General features: G+C 54.9%; 1 protein-coding gene across 2 annotated transcripts in view; it reads left to right on the top strand.

The window, feature by feature from the left end:
• The window catches only part of LTBP2 (latent transforming growth factor beta binding protein 2), a 113,690-nt gene that overhangs the window by 82,295 nt on the left and 9,976 nt on the right, over window positions 1-21,419 (top strand). Inside the window, exons 11-24 of one of the 2 annotated variants that reach the window (XM_016926412.3) lie at window positions 474-638; window positions 898-1,113; window positions 2,230-2,249; window positions 3,481-3,520; window positions 4,370-4,471; window positions 6,678-6,806; window positions 7,557-7,685; window positions 12,648-12,767; window positions 18,232-18,351; window positions 19,383-19,505; window positions 19,737-19,862; window positions 20,233-20,358; window positions 20,643-20,765; window positions 20,866-20,991. In XM_016926412.3, coding sequence (XP_016781901.1) covers window positions 474-638; window positions 898-1,113; window positions 2,230-2,249; window positions 3,481-3,520; window positions 4,370-4,471; window positions 6,678-6,806; window positions 7,557-7,685; window positions 12,648-12,767; window positions 18,232-18,351; window positions 19,383-19,505; window positions 19,737-19,862; window positions 20,233-20,358; window positions 20,643-20,765; window positions 20,866-20,991 — 1,665 coding nt within the window. The remainder of the gene's footprint in view (window positions 1-473; window positions 639-897; window positions 1,114-2,229; window positions 2,250-3,480; window positions 3,521-4,369; window positions 4,472-6,677; window positions 6,807-7,556; window positions 7,686-12,647; window positions 12,768-18,231; window positions 18,352-19,382; window positions 19,506-19,736; window positions 19,863-20,232; window positions 20,359-20,642; window positions 20,766-20,865; window positions 20,992-21,419) is intronic. The other variant, XM_063793715.1, reaches the window with a different exon arrangement.

Raw genomic sequence — 21,419 nt, 5'->3', positions numbered from 1 at the left:
GAGGTGCCTGGATGACAGAAATGACCCAAGATAGGGTCCCTGTCCTCCGAGCTCCCCATCAGGCCTTAGCTCCTTACCTTGCCTCATCTTCCCAGGGAGGCTGTGGTCCTCAGGACATACTGCTGCCCGCTCAGCCCTAGGGACACGTGGGGCCTTCAGTAAACACTTCTAAACTCAGCACTGGAGACAAGCAGCTGCATCCTCATTCCCTGCTCTCAGGTTCTCCACATGCAGGTGGGGAGTCACGAGTCTCATCAAGCACACAACATGGGCAGGTGCTGAAACATTCCACTACGCCTCTTCCTCCCAAAGTTCTTGTGAGCATTTGCAGGGCTCCAAACTTCCCAACTGAGATATGGGCCAGGCCAGTCTGAGTGCATGTGGCCAGCCACACCTCCATCCACTGCCCTCCCAGCTGTGCGTTCCCCTCCCACTGGCCACCTGCCCACCTCCACGTGCTGTGTCTGTTGCAGCGGACAAGGCAATCTCCATGCTGCAGGGACTGTGCTACCGGTCGCTGGGGCCTGGCACCTGCACCCTGCCTTTGGCCCAGCGGATCACCAAGCAGATATGCTGCTGCAGCCGCGTGGGCAAAGCATGGGGCAGCGAGTGTGAGAAATGCCCTCTGCCTGGCACAGGTAACCTCCTGTTCCCATCCCAGCTTTCACTGCCCAGGGGCTCAAGGCCAGTGACCATGTTGCCAGGCCTGGGTAGACTTCCCTCAATCTGGAAGACTGAAGTAGCCTTCCCTGCCTGCTCACGTGCTTATCCCAACCTGGGGCTCCCTCCCTCCTTGCTGCCACAATTGCCGTGTCTCCCAAAGGGAGGGAAAGGAAGGCCCTGGTTTCCTGCAAGAACAGCACCTCTCAGTTTGTCCTCTGGCTGTTGGCTTTGCAGAGGCCTTCAGAGAGATCTGCCCTGCCGGCCATGGCTACACCTACGCGAGCTCCGACATCCGCCTATCCATGAGGAAAGCCGAGGAGGAGGAACTGGCAAGGCCCCCAAGGGAGCAAGGGCAGAGGAGCAGCGGGGCACTGCCCGGGCCAGCAGAGAGGCAGCCCCTCCGGGTCGTCACGGACACCTGGCTTGAGGCCGGGACCATCCCTGACAAGGGTATCTGAGCTGGGGGAGATGCCTGAGGGATTTTCCTTTCCCCTAAGTTTCCAGCACCTCAGAGAAGTGTGGGTGTTAATCCTGGGTCCCTGGGCATCCCATCTCTGTGGCATTAGGAAAGGGAGCTTGGAGCAGCAGCACCCAACCCTGGCAGCCTTCTCTCATGGCCTGGTCCCACCCACTTCCTCTTCCATATGGGGTCAAGAGGTGCCCACGCCCCAGGGAGTTGCTTGTGGAGGTGGGAAAGATCAGCCGCAGCCCCCACCCCAGCGATCAGGCCTCTCCATCTCCTGCCCTCTGGCCATGCAGCTTCTGGGGCCGGTGCTTGCTGCAGGCCTGAATAGCTGGCAGGTGGGTCCTGGGGACCTGCATGCCAGACCCCTGGCCCGGCCTTGGAGTCAGAGTGCTAACTCCAGCTCAACGGCCTTGGACCCCAGAGGCACGGGGCTGGAGGGAGGCTGGGTATGAGGCTCTCCTTGCAAGTGCCCTGAAAACCATGGAGAAGTCATGCCCAGGTCACTGGTAACACTGAGTGCAGGAGGCCTGGAACGTCATAGCGCCAGCAAACTATGTGATTGGTCAAATTGCTCCAGGAATCTGGAATAGACAGGAGAGTGAGGACAGAGCCCCAGTTGTTGTGGACACAGGACACCGGCCAAGCCAGGAGCAATTCCACTCCTTCCTCAAACTGTTCCCCTGGCCCAAAGCCCAGGGCAGGGGGCTGCATGACCCAGCCTGGCTGGGAGGCATGGGAGGGAGGAGGTAGCAGTGCAAGGAGGTGACTCCAGAATGGATGGGGTGGACAGGTCCGGGAGCAGGTGGGACTCCTGTCACCCGAGGCCTTACAGGAAAGCAGGGCCTTCCGCTTACCAAGTGAGAGGCTTCACTAAGCTATCTTCAGGCCCTCCAGACCTGGGGTTCTGGAATTTTGTGGTGGCCAGTCCCTACAGGGGTGATGGGGCAGAGGCAGGTAAGAAGAGTCCACGCTTTCTGTGCTGCTGGCCCTGCTGGGGATGTGGTCTGGGGCGCAGACTGTGAAGCCGCCCAGGTGGCGGTGAGGGGAGAAGGCAGCCAGACCCTCCTCCCTGAGCTCACGCTGTTACCTTTCCCTTCCAGGTGACTCTCAGGCTGGCCAGGTGAGTGCGTCCTCCCACTAGGGGGCCGGGCAAGCATGGCAGAGAGCAGGACCTGGTAGCAGCTCAGGCCCCAGGGCAGTGTCTCATGAGGGAGGAGAGGGAGAAAGATGGACTATCTGTTAGATTTTACTTGAAGAGATGACCAAGTGGGAGGATTGATCCAAAGACCCAGTTTTACCCTAAAGAAAGTGACAACAACAGCTCTTGTTTATGGAGCAGCCATTGTGCAAGCATTTTCCCATTTGGGATGGGCTGGGGCCCCTTCAGAAAGGAAGTAGGAACATGTCCTGTTAGGCCTGGCTGTCACTCAAGCTTTAAGCACTGCAGACGAGGTGTGGAGCTGCTTCCAGTTCATTCTGGGTCTGGCACTTTCTGCGCCGGTTTAGTTGAACCTCCAGGTCCCTCTGGGAGTGGTGTACAGGGAAGTGTGGGCACAGCTGTGAACAGCCTCAAACCACCTCACGGAGAAAGGTGCATCCAACTCCCTTCCCTGTGCCCAAGATTCCCCTGGGAAAACCTGGGTGTCGTCCCAGGAAAGCATTCCAGAAGAGGGGATCTGCTTCTTCCCTCATCAGCCTCAGTCCCTACTCTGTCCCCTGCCCCTCCAGCCTGCATACCTGACTGTTCCCAAATACAGTTTCTTCCGGGTGCCTTGTTCTGTCCCTGGGCCACCATATGATGTCCCCCCAGGCCAAAGCTCTAACTCCGGTCCCCACAGATGCAGCCAGCCTCCAGGGCCTTTTTCACCCTCTGCCCACTCTTCTCCTGTTACATCCCCACCTCTCAGCAAATTCTGTCCACTGGCTATGTTGAGGGACACCAGGTATAACCTGCGGTCCCAGCTTCCCCACTCTGGCCCTGTGGCTCCAGGCACTCTAGTGAACCTCCAGAGCTTCTGTTACTGTGTTGAGATGCTAGGGTTATAGCTGACACCAAATTGCTGATTTTCTACCATGGACCCAACACTGAGCTGGCATAGTATGTACATCAGCTCATTTAATCATTTCAACCTCCCATCATAAGATAGTTGAGAAGGTTAATGAAGTGAGTGGGTGTAAAGTGCCTGGCAGAATGCCCAGCATAGAGTAAGAACTCATCAATACCTGGAATGAATGAAAACATGAATGAGCTCCTGGTAGGAAGCCCGGAGATGGGGGTCAGTGTGGTGGAAGGTGGCACATCACAGGGACGGCAGAGAAGCCAAAAGTGACCTTCTCCTGTTTCTGTGCAGGTCACGACCAGTGTCACCCATGCACCTGCCTGGGTCACAGGTGAGTCCCTCTTCCTGGTGGCTCCTAGGCAAAAGAGAAGGGAGGGAAAGAGCCCCTAATCAGGAGTGGAGTTACTATGTGTGAGCTGGTTCACGCTCACACACACATCAGAGGTGGGTGAGAAGGACATGGCCTGTGAGTGCTGTTTCTGGGAGCTCTCTATACACCTAAGGTGCTGTGAAGTCAGCGAGAGACCCCATGATGCTTCACAGATAGTTTTCTAGCCACAGAACTCTTTGCAAATTTCATGGCACCACTTAGCACATAAATCAGAACAAAGAGACAGCACTAGCTGAAACAGGTAGTTGGCTGGGTCGCTAGACTCTTTCCCCCAAGAGGTCTTGTCCTGAAACCACTACTTGCCTGTCACTGGTGTTGGGTTCAGACATTGGAAGGCTGAGCTCATGCTTCTTGTAAAACGGTAGAAGACACTGATGCCTGTCTTGCAGACTCTCAAAGCAAATAAGATGTTGGTATTTGTGGCAGAGCTCTGTAAGCTGTGAAATGCTTTGTAAGCAGAAGCGAAAGAATGTTGAAGTGGGAATTAGGAAACCCAGGTGTCAGCTGTGCCTCCGACAAGCTGGCTGGCCTTGGACAAGTGACCATTTCGGCAAGCCTCAGTCTCCTGGCCCTGAAATGGAGGATTAGACTGGATGTGCTCCAACGCCTGTTAGAGCTCTCAGATTCTCTAAGTGGGGCCAGATCAACTTTCAGGAGACTGGAAGGCATGGGAGTGACCCACCCCAGGCTTCACCCTTCGTTCTTGGGAGTCTGAGCACCAGGGAAGAGGGAGGGGCCACGGCCAGCCAAGGGGCCACGACCCCACCTCTTCCCCTCTCTCCTCCACAGGGAATGCCACAACCCCACCAATGCCTGAACAGGGGATTCCAGAGATACAGGAAGAACAAGTGACCCCCTCCACCGATGTGCTGGTGACCCTGAGCACCCCAGGTAGCTGCAGCCAGACCTTTGGGGCTCCCTGCACCCTGCCCTGTGAGCTGTGTCTGTCCAGAGCCAACTCCAGGGCAGGGGCATGAATGGAATGCCCCCTCGCCTTTCCAACTAGGTAAAGTCTCCAGCAGGCTCCCAGCTGGGCTCTGCACCCCTGGCCTCATCTTACAAAGAACACAGGGTCCCTCTTGTGAAAACAAGAGCCCTGTCTGGAGCACTGCCCAAGCCCAGAAGGGGGAAGAGAAGGGACACCATGGGAGAGGGAAGCCAGGGGTCTTCCAGGAGAATCTGGGGGTCCCTCTCGAGGAAGGGGAGCATGGGGAGTGAGGGCCGCTGGGGTCCTGGCTCTTCCAGGCCACTCCCCTGAATCAGCAGAGTGCCTGGCAGCGAGCAGCTGCCTGCCCACGGGGAGGGCTGATTTTCGGGAAGGAACATGGTTCTATTTCTCAAGGTTGTTTAACCAAGCCTGCATTCCTCTCCCTCTGGTCAGCTACAGTGATGGGGGCGAGGGGCGGGTGTGGGGGCGATCCTGGCAAATCCACCTTGCTCTGGAATGTGCCCTCCTTAAAGGCTCATTGTCTGGGGACTTGGTGCAGGAGAAGCAAGGCGGGTGTTGTTGCCGCTGCTCCCTGTACACGTGTGTGCCCGCTCCTGGGGCTCCTGCTCTCTTAACCTTACGACTGGGTCCAGAGACCTAGTCACCTTGTGTTGGGGGTGAGGGTGGTCAGGGGGTTCTGGATTTCCTTCAGCAAAGGGAAAGCCCCTGCGCCTGGTGGAACAGTCCAGAGAGTGGGGAGTGGGGGTCCAGCCTTCCCAGGTACACCCCACTGACCTCTCCTGGGACCTCTCTCCTCTGGGCTCAAAGCGCTGCTCCAGGGAGCATCCCCTTCTGGCCTCTGCTCAGCAGGCAGAGTGTGCAGAGGAGTGCTGAATTTCTGACAAGGAAAATGGACCTGGAGGAAGGGATGGGAAGCAGGGGGCAGGGGGCAGGGGGCAGGCCAAGCTCAGCAGCAGCTCTTGGCATGTGGATGAGTGTCCCCACCGCAACCACCAGCCTCAGCCTTTTGCCCTATCCCCCTTCTCCTCTGCCATTCTGTAACCTCACCCCTCTGGGCAGACATTTAGGACCCAGCTGAGGGCCCCCACAACCCCCAAGGCTGACACAAACTTAGAGCCAGGCCCGGGGAGAGGGTAGCCTTGGATGCACATTCAATTCAGTACAATCTGGCAGACTGTTAAGCCCCACTGTATACCCACGTACAGACCACTCCCCAACCCATTCCCTTGGGTCTTCAGCTTCTCCCAAGCTATGGGGGCAGGGCAGGGACCTCTGAGCATGTGGGCTTCAGGCAAAGACTTCAGGGTGGACACAAAGGCAAAAGCATCATTCATTCATTTATTCATTTGGCATGTTCTAAGTGCCAGGTACTTTTCTAGTATTAGGGATACCATTCAGAAAGCTAAAGTCTCTGCTGTCTACACAGCCTCAACCCCGAGTCCCAGTGAGTCTGCCTCCAAACTGTTTCTCAATTCTGCACCTGTCTCCCCACTTCTCACCCCATCACCACCACCCAAGGCAGACCCTCATTTAAATTATTTCAACAGGTTGTAAGGACCCACTATACCTCCCTTACCAGTTCATCCATCATCTCGTTGCCTGAGTGGCCTTTCTAGGACTGCTCTGACCCACCCCCACCTTTCACAAAATCCCTGTTACAGGCCAGTCTCAATGTGGCTTTCAAGGCTCTGCTCAGTTGACCCCAGTCCACCCCTCCCATTTTCCCCTGGCAGTTTTCCCCAAGCACCTTACTCACCAGGTCTGTCTGTCTGTCCAGGGAAAACTGGGCAGGAGTTGCAGGGAGGGATGGCACTGGGCACTGGGTAGGAGTCAGGCCCATTTTCGGGGTGGGGCTAGGATGGAGGGGTTTTGCTGGAAATTTGCTGGAAATATGGTTTACCCATTAGATCTCGGTGAGAGGGATGCCCTACTATGACCTCCATCCTGGGTAGGGCTCGGGGTGCTGGGCAGAGGTCCCCTAGGGTCTTATGCAAGGCCAAGCTGTGCATGGGTATGGGAGGGAGGGCCTGGCTAAGGTTGGCCTTCTGAGGCCCCTAGACCCTGGCCACTGACTGTCCCCACCCCGCTCCACTGCCTTTGTCCAGCACCCACCCTGCCATAACCTCTGTTTTGCTCTGTCTCCCACAGGCATTGACAGATGCGCTGCTGGAGCCACCAACGTCTGTGGCCCTGGAACCTGCGTGAACCTCCCCGATGGATACAGATGTGTCTGCAGCCCCGGCTACCGGCTGCACCCCAGCCAGGCCTACTGCACAGGTATTCACTTGGGTGCCCTGGGCTTACTTGGCGGCTGGGGTAGATGGGAGCAGGGGCTAGGAGGCCGAGTTGAGAGTCCAGGAAGAAGCAGAAGGTCCAGGCAGTGCTGGGTGGTTGATGAGTTTAGGAGGAGCACAGTCCCTGTGGACTAAGCTAACTTTAACCTTCAGGGGAAGACCAGTCTCGGTGAGCCCCATCCGATGAGTCTCCAGGACTCCAGGAGCACAGAAGCCAGCCCATTGCATGCATCCTGGCCTGTGCCTGGCAGCCCTCTTCTCTGAGATCAGCCCACCCCTCAAACTGGCCATTTTGCTGTCTGGAGAGCAGACCAAGGACTGCCCCAGTTGCAAATGTCTCCACCAGGGTCATCCGTCGGGGGAGGTCTGAGGCTAAGATAAATCATCAAGTGTGGACCTCATTCCTCCTCCCCCCAATATTTTCAAATAAGGGAGAAATATCCATTGTGGTTTCAAAGGAGAAAGGAATCATGAGGCTACTGGGGGAAGGAGTCGAGGGGCAGATAGGAGGGGCTGGCAGTCACCCCAGGCTTCTGGTGCCTGAGTGGGCCCACTGGGCTGACTTTATGGCTTCCAGCCTTAGAGATTTTCAGCCTCCTCCACTCCCTCACCCCTTCCTTGCCACACAGCACCATCCCCTGCCCAGCCCCTAGTGTGGGCAGGTTGCTGGTAGGTGCCCAAAGAACGGCACCGCTGGCCCCCCTGACCTCCCTCCCTGCCTTCTTCTGGTCAGATGACAACGAGTGTCTGAGGGACCCCTGCAAGGGAAAAGGGCGCTGCATCAACCGCGTGGGGTCCTACTCCTGCTTCTGCTACCCTGGCTACACTCTGGCCACCTCAGGGGCGACACAGGAGTGTCAAGGTAAGCCAAGCCCGCCCTTGCCCTTGGCCAGGCCCCACAGTCTTGAGGGGGTGGAAGAGGAACCAGGGGTTCACACCCCCAAACACCGTGCCGCAGAATGGGGAGTGGGCAGCTGAAGGAGTGAAGGAGGAGAGACCAGAACTCCAGCCTGGATCTGGGAGGAGGCTGATTCTATGCCAGTGGCAAGGAGGGGTAGAAATCCAAAAACCAGCAATCTCTGCAGAGGCCCTAAGGAATTGTGGGTGGAACCAAGAGTGTCACAGGGTCAGGAGACATGGCTGGAGATGAGGATTATGCAGCAGGCCCCCAAACTCCGAGTGACAAGGAGCTGGTTTCATGTCAGGGAAGGAGGGAGACCCATAAGGATGCCAGGCTGGGACTACTGGCAGACCTGGGAGTAGGTGTGCCTTTGAACAAGGAGCATGGCTCCCCAGCAGCTTGGAGGCACTTGTAGGGCTTTGCACTTCCCTGGGAAGATGTGGCCCACTGCCAGGGGACCCTTGATAAATACGCTCCCAACACAAACCCTTTAATGATGCAAAACACCCCACATACATTTTTTTCCACATACATTTTTATGATTAAGTTCACAAATAATATAATGCAGCACTTTCTAAGCAACACCTTAAGATTCATAATCCAGTTGTAAATCCTTCACCTCAAGAGGGACCCTGCCTGTGCTTGGGGCTCACATTGCTGGTTCTGGCCAGACCCCCAGGGAGGCCAGGGAAGCTGTGTACCCTCCTGCTGCCAGGATCCCCTCGGGTTCCAATCCCCCAAGGGTCCAGTCTACAGAAACCAAAGCCATCCAGGTCCAATCACTTGATTATGGAGGGAAGGGAAGTAGAAGGGGCAGACCTCCTAACTTAATGGAGGAGCAGGAGAATCATGGGTAGTGTTCATTATGCTCTCATGCGTTGGCACCACCTATGTGCCAGGCACTGTGCCAAGCTCTGAGGATGCTGAGATGAGTGAGGTGTGAATGGTGACACTGTAGGATCCAGATGAGGAGTAAGTTGTTCTGTATGAGATTATTCGGGTACTCGAGATGGAGCAGAATAAAAATAGCTACCATTCATTCATTCATTCATTCATTCATTTATGATGGAGTCTCGCTCTGTCACCCAGGCTGGAGTGCAGTGGCACAATCTCGGCTCACTGTAACCTCTGCCTCCTGGGTTCACGCCATTCTCCTGCCTCAGCCTCCTGAGTAGCTGGGACTACAGGCGCGCGCCACCACGCTCGGCTAATTTTTGTATTTTTAGGAGAGACAGGGTTTTACCATATTGGCCAGGCTGGTCTCGAACTCCTGACCTTGTGATCCACCCGCCTCGGCCTCCCAAAGTGCTGGGATTACAGGTGTGAGCCACCACACCTGACCAAGAATAGCTACCATTTAATGAGCACTTAATATATGCTGGCAATGTCCCAAGCATTTTGTTATATGAAGCTCACGATCCCAACTCCATGTTATGGAAATCCTTAGCCCCATTTAATAGTTTAGCAAACTGAGGCTCAGAGGTGAATTGAAATACCCAGGGGCCTCAAACCTAGTGGTGACAGAGCTAGAAACAGAATCAAATCACTCTAGCTCCAAAGCATGGTTTGCTTCCAAAGACACACTCCCTTACACACAGGGTGTTGGAGCATGAATAGGAATGGAGCGTGAATAGGAATGGAGGGAGCAGAGGGTATTCCAGGTAGAGAGAAGCATCTCTGCAGAGACCTGAATAGTGAACGTTCCCTGGCATGCTCTGGGAATAATCATGAATGCAGTATGACGGGAGCAGGGCTACCTGGAGGAAGAGGCCAGTGTGGGAAATGTCTTGAGTGCCAGGCTGAAGCGCTTGGACACTGTCTCACAGGCAGGGGTAGCCAGTAGAAGTCTGTGAGCAGAACAGTGGTGACTGGGTCAGCTGACTACCGGGGAGCTGACTCAAGGGGCAGGGCTCAGAACAGGCTGGAGGAGCCAGGAGAGAGGCTGAGGGAAGGAGGCTTCTCTGGGCTCCAATCGTCTAGGTGGGTGTTGTGGGTCAGAGGCACTGCTCTTTGCAGACCCAGCCTGGGGAGCTGGCCTGGGATAAGCAGCAGCCGCTGCAGAGAATGGTGTCACCAGGACTGGTGCAGACACAAGTTTCTGCCACCGTGCCAGCCTGGGTGTCCAAGATGTCTCTGCCAGCCCCAGCAGCTGGGGAACGGGGGTGGGGCTCAAGGCTGGCTCTAAGTACTTCTCCCAGTGGGGCTTGGGTACCACTGGAAGAGGCCTTGTCCAGAATAACACCCACTTTCTGAAGCTTCCCAGTCTCATAAAGTAATGTCTCATTACCTCAATGATTTGATATTTATATCTATTTATAGATTATTTAAATAATGTATATAATTAATATAAATCATAATTTATATTATCAATAAGATAAATTATTTACATATTAAATATCTAAGTAAATGTTTACCAATAAATGTAAGCATCTCTTCATACATTAGCCTGTGGGTTTCCTCATCTGTAAACTGCTGGCTCCCATTTTTGCTCAGTTTTCCAGTGGTGGTTGCTGCTTTTTCCTGGGGCTCTTTAGGAGTCCGTTATATATTCTAGATTCTTGGCTGGGTTTAGAAATTGCAATGCTCCCATTTTGTCCTCTATCCTTTAAGCTTATCTACATTTCTTGGAACAGAAATCCTTAATTTTGATTTACTGAAATTCACCATTTTGCCTTATTTTTGTGTGTTTTGGGGGCTTTGTTTAAGAAATCCTTCCATATCCTGAAGTCATAAAGATATTCTCCTATACCTTAATTGAGTTCTAGTTTTCCCTTTTATGGTATGCTTTGATTCATCTGGAGTCCATCTTCATATGGCTGTTAAGAACCTGGTCTTTCTCTATTCACGTCTCCATTTTTCTCCATGGAGTGAGGGAGTTTTCCAGCACCATCTATCAGACAGTCGTCCTGACCTCAGGGGATAATGAGTTCTCCATCCAGTTCCCACATACGGCTCTGTCTATGAGTTCCCTTCTCTCTTCCATTGGGATTAGAGCTTCTCACAGTGAACACCAGTTATTCCAGAATTGCCTGAAGAGCTATAACAGCGTGGGTTCCTGGGCCCACCAGTACAGCAGGATCAGAATCTCTGGCTGTGGGCCTAGGAGTGTGCATTTCCCACCTTCTGGCAGAGACTTTGCTGTGCACCGGAGTTTTATGAAGTATTGCTCAAGTGAAGACACTGTCCTTGAACAAATGGTTATTATTCAATTCCTTCAGTAAGCACTTATTGGGGTTCTGTGCTGGGCACTGGAGATGCTGAGATAATAAGGCATGTTCCCATTAGTCAGGGAGAAGCAAGTAAATGAACAGGTACACTGAGAGCTGGGCCCTCAGGGGACGCTGGGTTGGAGATAAGTGGGAGGCAGTCACACTGGTGTGTAGGAAGCTGTTCCAGGCAAGGGGACAGTGTGGGCAGAGGCTCAGGAACAGGTCCTGAGGTTAGGCGAGGGTAGGAGAGGTGCGGGTGGCAGGAAACAGATGAGAAGCAGGCTGGGGCCGGTCATGCAAGATCTCACATGCCAGGCTTGAGGAGCTGGGATTTTATGGGGTTTAACACTAGGATAATAATAGCTAACATTTCTGCAGTGCTTACCTTATGCCAGGCGGGCACAGTGCTCAACCCCTCACCTGGATTATTGTATTTAATCTGCACGAGGACTCTGTGAAGTGTTTGTATCAGTCCCAGTTTAAGGGGGAGAGTGGGAAGGTGAGGCCTTGATTAATTTGACTGTGGGGACAGGGGATGGGGACCCACAGGACCCAAAGGTGATGCATTAAACCAGTCCTTGAAATGGGGGCAGGGATTTGCTGGCCATCGTGAGGAAAGAGACTCCAGGTGGAAGCATTTGTGTGAACAAAGGCTTGGAGATTGGACCGCTGAAATCTGCAATAGCTGAGGCTATACCAAGGGACTTGTGTGAATTAGCAAATACAGCAGAGCTGGGCCAGGTGGCAAAGGCCTTGTGAGCCAAGCTGCAAACAGAACTGGAGGTAGCAGGGGTCTCTGGTAGGAGTTTAAGCAGTGGAGGGGCGTGAGTGGGGTTGGGCTTTAGAGCCATGATGGGACACCAATATACTTTGGAAAAGTGACAGAAACCACACCCTACAGATCCATGGTTACCTAAAACGCAATCCCTCACTGGCTGCTTGGTTCCTAACCTTTATGAAGGTCCTTAGGAAGGACTCCAGGAGGCCAGGCGCAGTGGTTCATGCTTATAATCCCAGCACTTTGGGAGGCTGAGGAGTGTGGATCACTTGAGGTCAGGAGTTCAAGACCAGCCTGGTCAACATAGTGAAACCTCATCTCTACTAAAAATACAAAAAAATTAGCTGGGTGTGGTAGCGGGCACCTGTAATCCCAGCTACTCGGGAGGCTGAGGCAGGAGAATCGCTTGAACCAGGGAGGCAGAGGTTGCAGTGAGCCGGAGGTTGCAGTGAGTCAAGATGGCGCCATTGCACTCCAGCCTGGGCAACAAGAGCGAAACTCCGTCTCAATAAATAAATAAAGGAAGGAAGGAAGGAAGGACTCCAGGAGCAGACCCGAAGGGGATATAGTGGGGCCAGGAGCGGGGTGGGAGTCCTTTTGGCCTCTGCAGTTTATACTGTATGGACTGCTACCCCACCTCCAGATCAGCCCTTGCATGAAGGTGAGGAAACAGTTATAAGGATCCCCATGGGTCCCCAGAGTAGACTCCCCTGAGAGAAAGGAACTCAGGTTTATCAGGGGCCTGAGCTAGATCATTTCAGACCTGGCCCAGGAGCCCCTCCAGGCAATTGTGGCTGCAGCCAGCATGCCTTCCCTGCCCAGGCCTCAGCATGGCATCCTTTGTCCTTGGCCTCTAGAAGGAATGCTCCAGGACCCCGCCCCCTCCACCATCCTCCAGGGCTGGCTGTGACTCAGGGCTTTTCTGTGTGTTCACAGATATCAATGAGTGTGAGCAGCCAGGGGTGTGCAGCGGGGGGCAGTGCACCAACACCGAGGGCTCGTACCACTGCGAGTGTGATCAGGGCTACATCATGGTCAGGAAAGGACACTGCCAAGGTAAGGAACGGGAAGGAGGGAGGCGCCCTGCCACCCCACCACCCACCTGTCCCTCCCTACGCACTGCCCACCACCAACACGCCTTCTAGCTTGTCCCTGCCCTGGCCCCTTGATGCTGAGCCCACGTCTATGGACAGAGACACCTATGAGAATTCCTGAGCCCTTCCATCCCCTCAGTGACATTCTGGCATCCTGTCTGCCACCTGCAGCAGGGGAGCATGAACAACTTTATCCACATGACACCTTAGGAACATCTCCTCTGTAACCTCTGCCCTGTTGCCTTGAAAAATGTGCTCTTCTCATGGGGCAGAGGAAGAGTCGGTGTGTCTGGGAGTGTCAGCCTTCTTATTAAGCTTGTTAGATTGTTAGCTTCTGAGGGCTGGGCCATATCTTTAGATGGCCCATACATGGACACCTGATAAGCACCCAATAAATGCTAGAGGAAGGAAGGAAGGAAGGGAGGGAGGAAGGGAGGGAGGGAGGGAGGGATTCCAGATCCTTCTGTCTTTCCCAGACCCAGCCAAAAGGCGCTGTGACATTGCTAACTGGTCTCCTCACAGACCCTTGCCTGTCTCGTGCCAGCTCTGAAGACCCCTGGCAGCTTTGCTGCCACCACGTCCCTGTCAGGCTGGGGTGTCACAGGCTTGTAGGAGGCCCAGGGCATTTGCTCTCGAGACTGGCTGGGACAGGAAGAAATGAGGGTAAATCCAGGCGCAGTCCAAGAAGAACCTGGCCCTGGGTCCGAGCTTAGGCTGAGACTCCTCCCAGCCTCCAGGTTTCCCTGGCTGGGACTTGCCTGCTTTCGGAAGGGCCTGGAAGTCAGAGAAGAGCTTGTGTACTTTGTGAAAGGACAGCCTCCCTTCCCAATACCACTACCATGGAAGCGAAGTCCAGAGAAGCAAAGGGGAGAGGTTGCGGCAGGTGCAGGACAGACAGCTCTGCCTTCAGCCCCAGTGTGTCACCTCCCAATGCCTCCCTCTTGGTCCTCCCCCTTTAAAACTCAGGCCTACCCATGACCAAAGCCGGAACCCACCTGCCTTGTCCTCCTTAGCACGATGGAGATAAGACAGCCTGGCATCTTCAGGAGAATGGAGAATGATGGCACCCACCACTGACAGGTGCCTCCTGTGTCCCAGGTGTCTGGGTTAGGTCCTCAATAGATTACCTCATTTAAGCATCATAATGACACTGTGAATTTGACATTAGACTTTATCAAAAAGAGAAGTAAAATGAGAGGAAATGAATCAAGAAAATACCAGAACATTAAAAACATCAGGTTTAGGCTGGGCGCGGTGGCTCACACCTGTAATCCCAGCACTTTGGGAGGCCGAGGCAGGTGGGTCACTGGAGATCAGCAGTTCAAGACTAGCCTGGCCAACGTGGTGAAACCCCGTCTCTACTAAAAATACAAAAATTAGCTGGGCGTGATAGCACATGCCTGTTATCCTACCTACTTGCGAGGCTGAGGCAGGAGAATCACTTGAACCCAGGACGTGGAAGTTGCAGTGAGCCGAGATCACGCCACTGCACTCCAGCCTGGGCAATAGAGTGAGACTCTGTCTCAAAAAAAAAAAAAAAAATCAGATTTATATTAACCAGTCTGTGTGAAGGGCACAGGCTCTGGTGCAGACAGGCTTGGGTTTGGCTTTTGACGCGATGTCTGGAAATTGAACTGTAATGCCCATCTCAGAGATGTTTGTGAGCACCGGATAAGCTAATGTATACAAAGTGCTAGGCACCGTCTGGCACATACAGACCTTGAATAAGTAGAGGGAAATGTTACTGTCAGAGGGTAGTTCTTTTTCATGTCCAGGCTCTCCCATACCCCAGCCCTCTCCTTCCCTTCCCAAGGAAAGGTTCTAGACACGCACCTCATCTGGGAGGTCAGGCAGAGTTCCTGGCCCAGGGCAGACACTCTGAGTCTGTTGAAAGAAAGAATGATGTAGCCCGCACACTTCTCCAGGTTTCCATCGGTAACCACAAGCCCGGCCCATCACCCTGGGAGCCCAGTCAATTTCCTCTCCCTCTTTCTTCTTTCTCCAAGTCAGAAACCACTCTCGCCACTGAAACTGAAAGTCTCTGGTGAAAGGCTGAGTGGTCTGGACAGAGGCCCGTCCAGCAGTCTCAACGGCATTTCCGTCGTACCGGGACTCCAGGTTCCCACGGACAGGGGATAGACTTCCCTGCAGACTGCCAGGGCCTTTGGTGTCGCCCAGCCATAACCAAGGTCACCTGAGCTTCTGGCCCCTGCCTGAGTGCCTTCCCTACCCCCACCCCATGCTCTCACAACCACCAGAAGTGAATGCCTTTATATTTCCTCATCCAAAGGCTGATCTGTGGTTAGAGAAGCTCCAGGATTCTCCCAGCGAACCAACAGAAGCTTGGCAAGCTGGTCTCTGGATTGATTGTTGCCGTGGGCCCTTTGGGGTCTCTTCAGCAGCCTTATACCAAAAAGATGAAGGGTGAAGTTTGAGGCATACTCTCCCACTCTTTGGTTAGCAAACATTTGTTGAGCACCAGCTGTGTCGGCCATGGGCTGGGAACACAGGAAGAAGACAGATGGCTCCTGGCTTCAAAGACAGAATATTAAAACCCTCCAAAACACACCGTAATCTCAGATTAACATTCATACCCTAGGCCAGGCAGAAAAACTGGAATATTTCTGCATCCAGTGACTGGTTCCAGTCCAGGCACCAAGATGCTGGTGGGACAGCCTCAGGGTAGCTGGTAATAGAATCTGCTTCATTCGGAATCTTCCTCTGGCTCCTTTGGATTGGCTTGGCTAATGGTTCAGTTATATTCACTTCCACCAAGGAGAGCCCTTCCCTGGCTCGGGTGGAGAATGAGGGGCTGCTTTCATCATCTGCCCTCCCCCTCCCATTCACGTGTGATAATCACTGGCTGGGGCTCTGGTCTGAGGAAGGAAGCCAGCAGTGGCATGCCAAGATAGACAAGGTTATGCTGCGTTAACAAACAACCCCTATCTTATTGACATAGCAGCCAAGTTTGTTTGTTTGTTTGTTTGAGACAGAGTCTCGCTCTGTCACCCAGGCTGGAGTGCAGTGGTGTGATCTTGGCTCACTGCAACCTCCTCCTCCACCGGGTTCAAGCGATTCTCCTGCCTCAGCCTCCCGAGTGGCTGGGACTACAGGTGCCCGCCACCACACCCGGCTAATTTTTGTATTTTTAGTAGAGATGGGGTTTCACCATTTTGGCTAGGCTGGTCTTGAACTCCTGACCTCAGATGATCCGCCTGTCTTGGCCTCCCAAAGTGCTGGGATTACAGGCGCGAGCCACCATGCCCAGCAGCAGCCAAGTTTCTATCTCATCAGTGCCACATGTCCATCAAGGGTCAGCTGGGGGCTCTGCCCCATGTTTCCTCATTGGAGATGTAGGCTAAAGGAACAGCCAGTCTCTGTGGAAGAATAAAAGAGCACTCTGGAGGGTTGCACAAATTAAATGGTTTGGTCCATAAATTATCCGTATCATACACACTCACAGTTCATTGGCCCTCACTAGTCTCATGGCCCCACCCAACCACAAGAGACTAGGAAGCACCAGATTACCGTGGTGCAGAAAGTGGAGAGCTGGAATGCCACATGCATCCTAAATGCCCAGCATTAAGACACTACACACACCACCTCCAAGAGATGTGCCCAGCATGTTTGGGGCAGGACAGACTTCAGGGCCCTTTGCTCCTGGCAAACCTTATCTCCTTCCCACGTTGCCTGATCCCTGCAGGAAAGGTCCAGAGACTTCATTTTTCCTGGCATGGATTTAGGAGGAGCTTTGCCTCAATCTCGTTCTCTTCATCCTGGAAGAGATCATCTGGCATCCCTGGAACAGGGATTGCTGCTCATTCTCAGTGGCTTTGCCCATCCTCCTTCAAGTACCTTGGCCAAGGCCAACAGGTCATGGCACTGGCCTCTGTCTCTTGGGTGGCCAAAGTTAGTCATCTTAGATCCTTCATTTTATCCATCTCTTACTTTACAGAAGCCCTTAGAATAGTTAAGGCTGGTGTCACCACAACTCAAGTAGGGGCTGGGGCTACCCTCTTGCCAGAGATGCGCCTTATCTCAGTGTCCCCAAGATTATATGGGAGTTGTGGGACTCTCCTTGCAGAGACCCACCTGAAAACCACCTGCCCTGTGGCGATGTCCCCGTCTTCTGGACCCTCAGGCAGAAGCTTTAGGCTTGAGAGGGTCCCAGTCCTCTGGGACAGAGGGCTTCGATGTGTCCTGACTTCTGGAAGCCAAACAACCTCAGAGAGGACTCACTTTCCCCCTCCACTTTAAGGTCCATGTCCTCTCCTCTCCATGTCCAGCAGCAGTGACAGCTGCTGGCTTTAGTCCCTCTGCAGAAAGCCTATGTTCGGACCCTAGGCCTGCCTCCCACACTTCCTCCATAGGTGCTGAGTAGGTCCTCCCCTCGGGCAGTAGGGCCTCTAAATCTGCATAAGCTGGTGGACTTCCTCTAGGAGAATGACAATTACCCATTTAGGAAGAAGAACCCCTCCTCTTTCCTTGGCCAATGGACCTGTTGTGAAGAGTGGGCCAGAGCCTTGATACCGGGCCAGAGGGGCATAATGTCCTCCTGCAGTGCTGACTCAGAGTTCAGTCCCTGTGACAGGACCTCCCTCACTCGGTCCAGGTCCCCTGGGTGCCTTGATGATGAAGCCCATGATATGCCAGGTTACGTGGGGGAAGAGCCCTCTCCTCGGCTCCGGGGAGAACTAGCTCCCTCCTCTTCCTGTTGCCACTCTCCCTTCCTGGGTCTCCTCGTCCCCTGGGTGTCCATTTGGTGTCCAGGCTTACCCCTTCTGGCTGACTTTCCTGGATCTCACCAGAGTGGGTGCCAGGATCCCTACATGATTCTTGGCTGGAAGAAATGTCTGACAGCTCTCCAGCAGAGAAGCTTTGCCAGCTCTACCCTACAGTCTGCACTCAGCCTCAGAGCTGGTCTTGGCCATATCCAAGATTGGGGGTTCCTCCATGGTCCTCATTTCCTGGTGCAAGGAAGCCCAAGTTGCCTTCACTGCCCCTCCGATGATCTATTCTGGAGCCTCTGGCAATCCAGTTAGCTGCTGTGCCAAGCACATCCCAGTAATGGTCACTGCTTATAAAGGATTAGGAATTCGCCAGGGGAGAGATGAAAGCCCATCCCAAACAGCCCAGCTCACAAAGTGGAGCCTCTGACCCTCCCACAGCTGGTGGTAACCATAGCCTACTGCGCCCACCCAGGGAGTCTCCCTTTCTAATTTTTAAGTTCTTCCATCTCCCTCTTTTGTCCCAGACGGTGGGTGAGAGGTGGAGTTGGGAACACAGGGCAGCTCTCATTCTTTCCTAGTTTCCCTCTGTCCGTCCCTCTCCCCAGCCAAAGGCAGGGACAAGGATTTGCTGTGTCACAGACCTACCCATTTGCTATGTTCCCAGGGATGACCAAGGGAGGGGCTGCTGTTTTGCAGATATCAACGAATGCCGTCACCCCGGTACCTGCCCTGATGGGAGATGCGTCAATTCCCCCGGCTCCTACACTTGTCTGGCCTGTGAGGAGGGCTACCGGGGCCAGAGTGGGAGCTGTGTAGGTGAGGGCTGCTGGCCAAGGCACTGAGCAGGCCATTCGGCCTTGAGACCTCTGGTTGAGCCCACACACAGAAAGGGAAAGAGGTGGGCAGAGGGAGGTGGCTTGGAGGCTGTTGTCCTCCATGATCTAGCTGGGTTCCCAGATGACGCTGGGCATGAGTCGCCAGGGCTCTGCCCTCTGAATCAGCTAGGGTGGGGCCCTTTTCTCCTCTTTGGCCATATTCATTCTGGAGTGACTGCCCAAAGTCCCAGCAGCTTCTGTAGCTGGATCCTGTGGTGGAGCGAGGAGCCTAAGGGTCTTAGGATGGGGCCAGGCCTTTCTGCAGTTCCCAGGGAGGAAGGGTCTTCTGCTCTTCTGCATCTCAAAAGCAGCGTCTAAACAGCACGCCCACCGCACAGTGGGGCGCTCCTCCCTCAGAAGGGCAGCAGGTCTGCAGCAGGAGGCGTGTGCTCTTTTCCTGCAGCCCCCTCAGGAAGAAAGGCTCAGGGTTCAGAATGCTGGGAGGGACTGAGTGTTGAATAGACGCTTTGAGGCTCTGGAGAGGGCAGACGTTTCCCAGGCCCTCAAGGCTGCCACTCAGCCACCTCGGCATGACTGGCCTCTCTCCACGCTGCCCGCCCACCCGCAGAAGCTGCTTGTTGGGTCGGGATCGTGGGTTGTTTGGTTGGCAGGTAGGAGGTCATGTAGGGTTCCTGGCACACACAATGAGGGAAGTCAAGGGTCTTGGACACCTCATTTCAAGTATCCTCAGATGAGCCAAACCAGCCCCAGGGTGGGGAGACCTGGCCCCCTGCGTGGATACATGCAGAGTGCTCTGAGTTACTAGATAGGGCTGAAGTGAGCCCGGGGGATGGGACGCCCTGCCCTGCCTAGGTGGGAGGAGGGAGCATGGCCTCATGGCCTCCCCAGGTGGCCTGCGGCCCCTCTGAAGGCTGGTTCCCTGGCCTCATAACTGAGATGCTCGGAGCCTGCCAGCGGGGGCTGCAGGATGGGGAGGAGGTCAGCCCACCATCTTGGACTTCTCTCCCACAGATGTGAATGAGTGTCTGACTCCCGGGGTCTGTGCCCATGGAAAGTGCACCAACCTAGAAGGCTCCTTCAGATGCTCTTGTGAGCAGGGCTATGAGGTCACCTCAGATGAGAAGGGCTGCCAAGGTACAGAGATGCTGAAGCACCCCTTCTCCGCAGGCCAGTCCAGCTTGTGGCTCCCTCCCCTCTGCACACCACCCTTGGCCCCCTGAATCCACCCCTGGCCTTGCATCCCTATTCACACTGACCCAACACATCCCTGCCCAGACCTGTCCTTCCCCCACCCCTGCCTACCTGCCAGTGTCCTGGCCTGTCTGTCCTGCAGAGTCCCACACAGAATGCAATGCCCTATTTCAGATGTGGATGAGTGTGCCAGCCGGGCCTCATGCCCCACAGGCCTCTGCCTCAACACGGAGGGCTCCTTCGCCTGCTCTGCCTGTGAGAACGGGTACTGGGTGAATGAAGACGGCACTGCCTGTGAAGGTAACCCTGGGGAGGCAGTGGTGGAAGGGGACAGAATATAGGCTGTCTTACCTCCCAAAGAACACTCAATTTGTCCCCAGTTTGGGGCTGATGCCGAGGGGCTCCAGGCTAGGCTAGAAGACCCCATAAATGGACCTGGCCCCAACAAGAGCTTCTATTGTCATAATCCCCAAGTTCAGAGTGAGGACAGGAGGAAAAGCCAGTCACAGAGAAGAGGGAAGCTGAGGGCAGGGCTGCCCCGGGAGCGTTCTAGGGAGGGGGTTTTAGGAAAGCCCCAGGGGCTCAGAGAGGGAGGCCACGGTGAGGTTCCTGCATTGCCTGGGAAGTGGGAGCCCTCCTAGGTCCCCGGGCGAGCGCTGTCTGTCTGCAGACCTAGATGAGTGTGCCTTCCCGGGAGTCTGCCCCTCCGGAGTCTGCACCAACACGGCTGGCTCCTTCTCCTGCAAGGACTGCGATGGGGGCTACCGGCCCAGCCCCCTGGGTGACTCCTGTGAAGGTATGAGCCTCTGTGTGGGAGAGGACACAAATGGGATGCCCCTCTGTCAGGGCCATGGTGAAGCCCAGCAGGTGGGGGGCTGCTGAGGCTGGAGGAGCTGCCATCATCCCGCTCCCCAAGAGTCGCTCACAAGCTTGTCCCAGCTGTGCTGCCTCATGAGGGGATGATCCCCCGTGGGTCCAGCTCTGCAGGCAGGTGACAGGTCCTCTGGAGACTACCCCCTTGGCTCCTGTCCTTGGGAGGTGCTGCCATCGGCTGTCTTCCTCCCCTGTGTGGCCCTGCAGATGTGGATGAATGTGAAGACCCCCAGAGCAGCTGCCTGGGAGGCGAGTGCAAGAACACTGTGGGCTCCTACCAGTGCCTCTGTCCCCAGGGCTTCCAGCTGGCCAATGGCACCGTGTGTGAGGGTGAGTGACCCAGGTCACCCTACTGGGGGTGGGGGGCATGAGTGTGTGGGGAGGCAGGCACATCCCCAGCAGACACCCACTCCCCATCTTTTCCCTGCAGATGTGAATGAGTGCATGGGGGAGGAGCACTGCGCACCCCACGGCGAGTGCCTCAACAGCCACGGGTCTTTCTTCTGTCTGTGCGCGCCTGGCTTCGTCAGCGCAGAGGGGGGCACCAGCTGCCAGGGTGAGAAGCCAGCACAGCTACCTCTACTGGCCAGGAGCATGGGAAGCCAGCACAGCTACCTCTACTGGTCAGGAGCATGGGCGCTACAGGCTAAGACTAGAGTGGTGTCCCTTTTAATACCAGTACTGAGAGCAAGTGCTCACGGCCCTGCCCAGGGAGGAGAAGATGGGAGCGAGGAGTGATGTGAGGGAGCCCGGGGCTCAGGGAGGGAGGGACTCAGTCTCTCACCAGGGCCTCTTCACGACTTTGACAGCAGGCATGCACCCGCTCCAAACTCCGAGTGTCACTTCTCCCCTTTACAGAGCTCCAGTCCCAGGGACCCCACGTCACCCCTCACCCCCACCCCGGTGCCCACCTCCCGCAGCCTGGCCTCTGGCTTCGAGCCTTTTCCTACATAAGCCACTCCCTGACTCTCCTATGGGCTACTC

The sequence above is a fragment of the Pan troglodytes genome, chromosome 15, assembly GCF_028858775.2.
Source record: "Pan troglodytes isolate AG18354 chromosome 15, NHGRI_mPanTro3-v2.0_pri, whole genome shotgun sequence".
In the NCBI taxonomy this organism is placed as follows: Eukaryota; Metazoa; Chordata; class Mammalia; order Primates; family Hominidae; genus Pan; species Pan troglodytes.
Note: the sequence above shows the minus strand (reverse complement) of the source record. Positions and strands in the feature narration are given on the sequence as shown.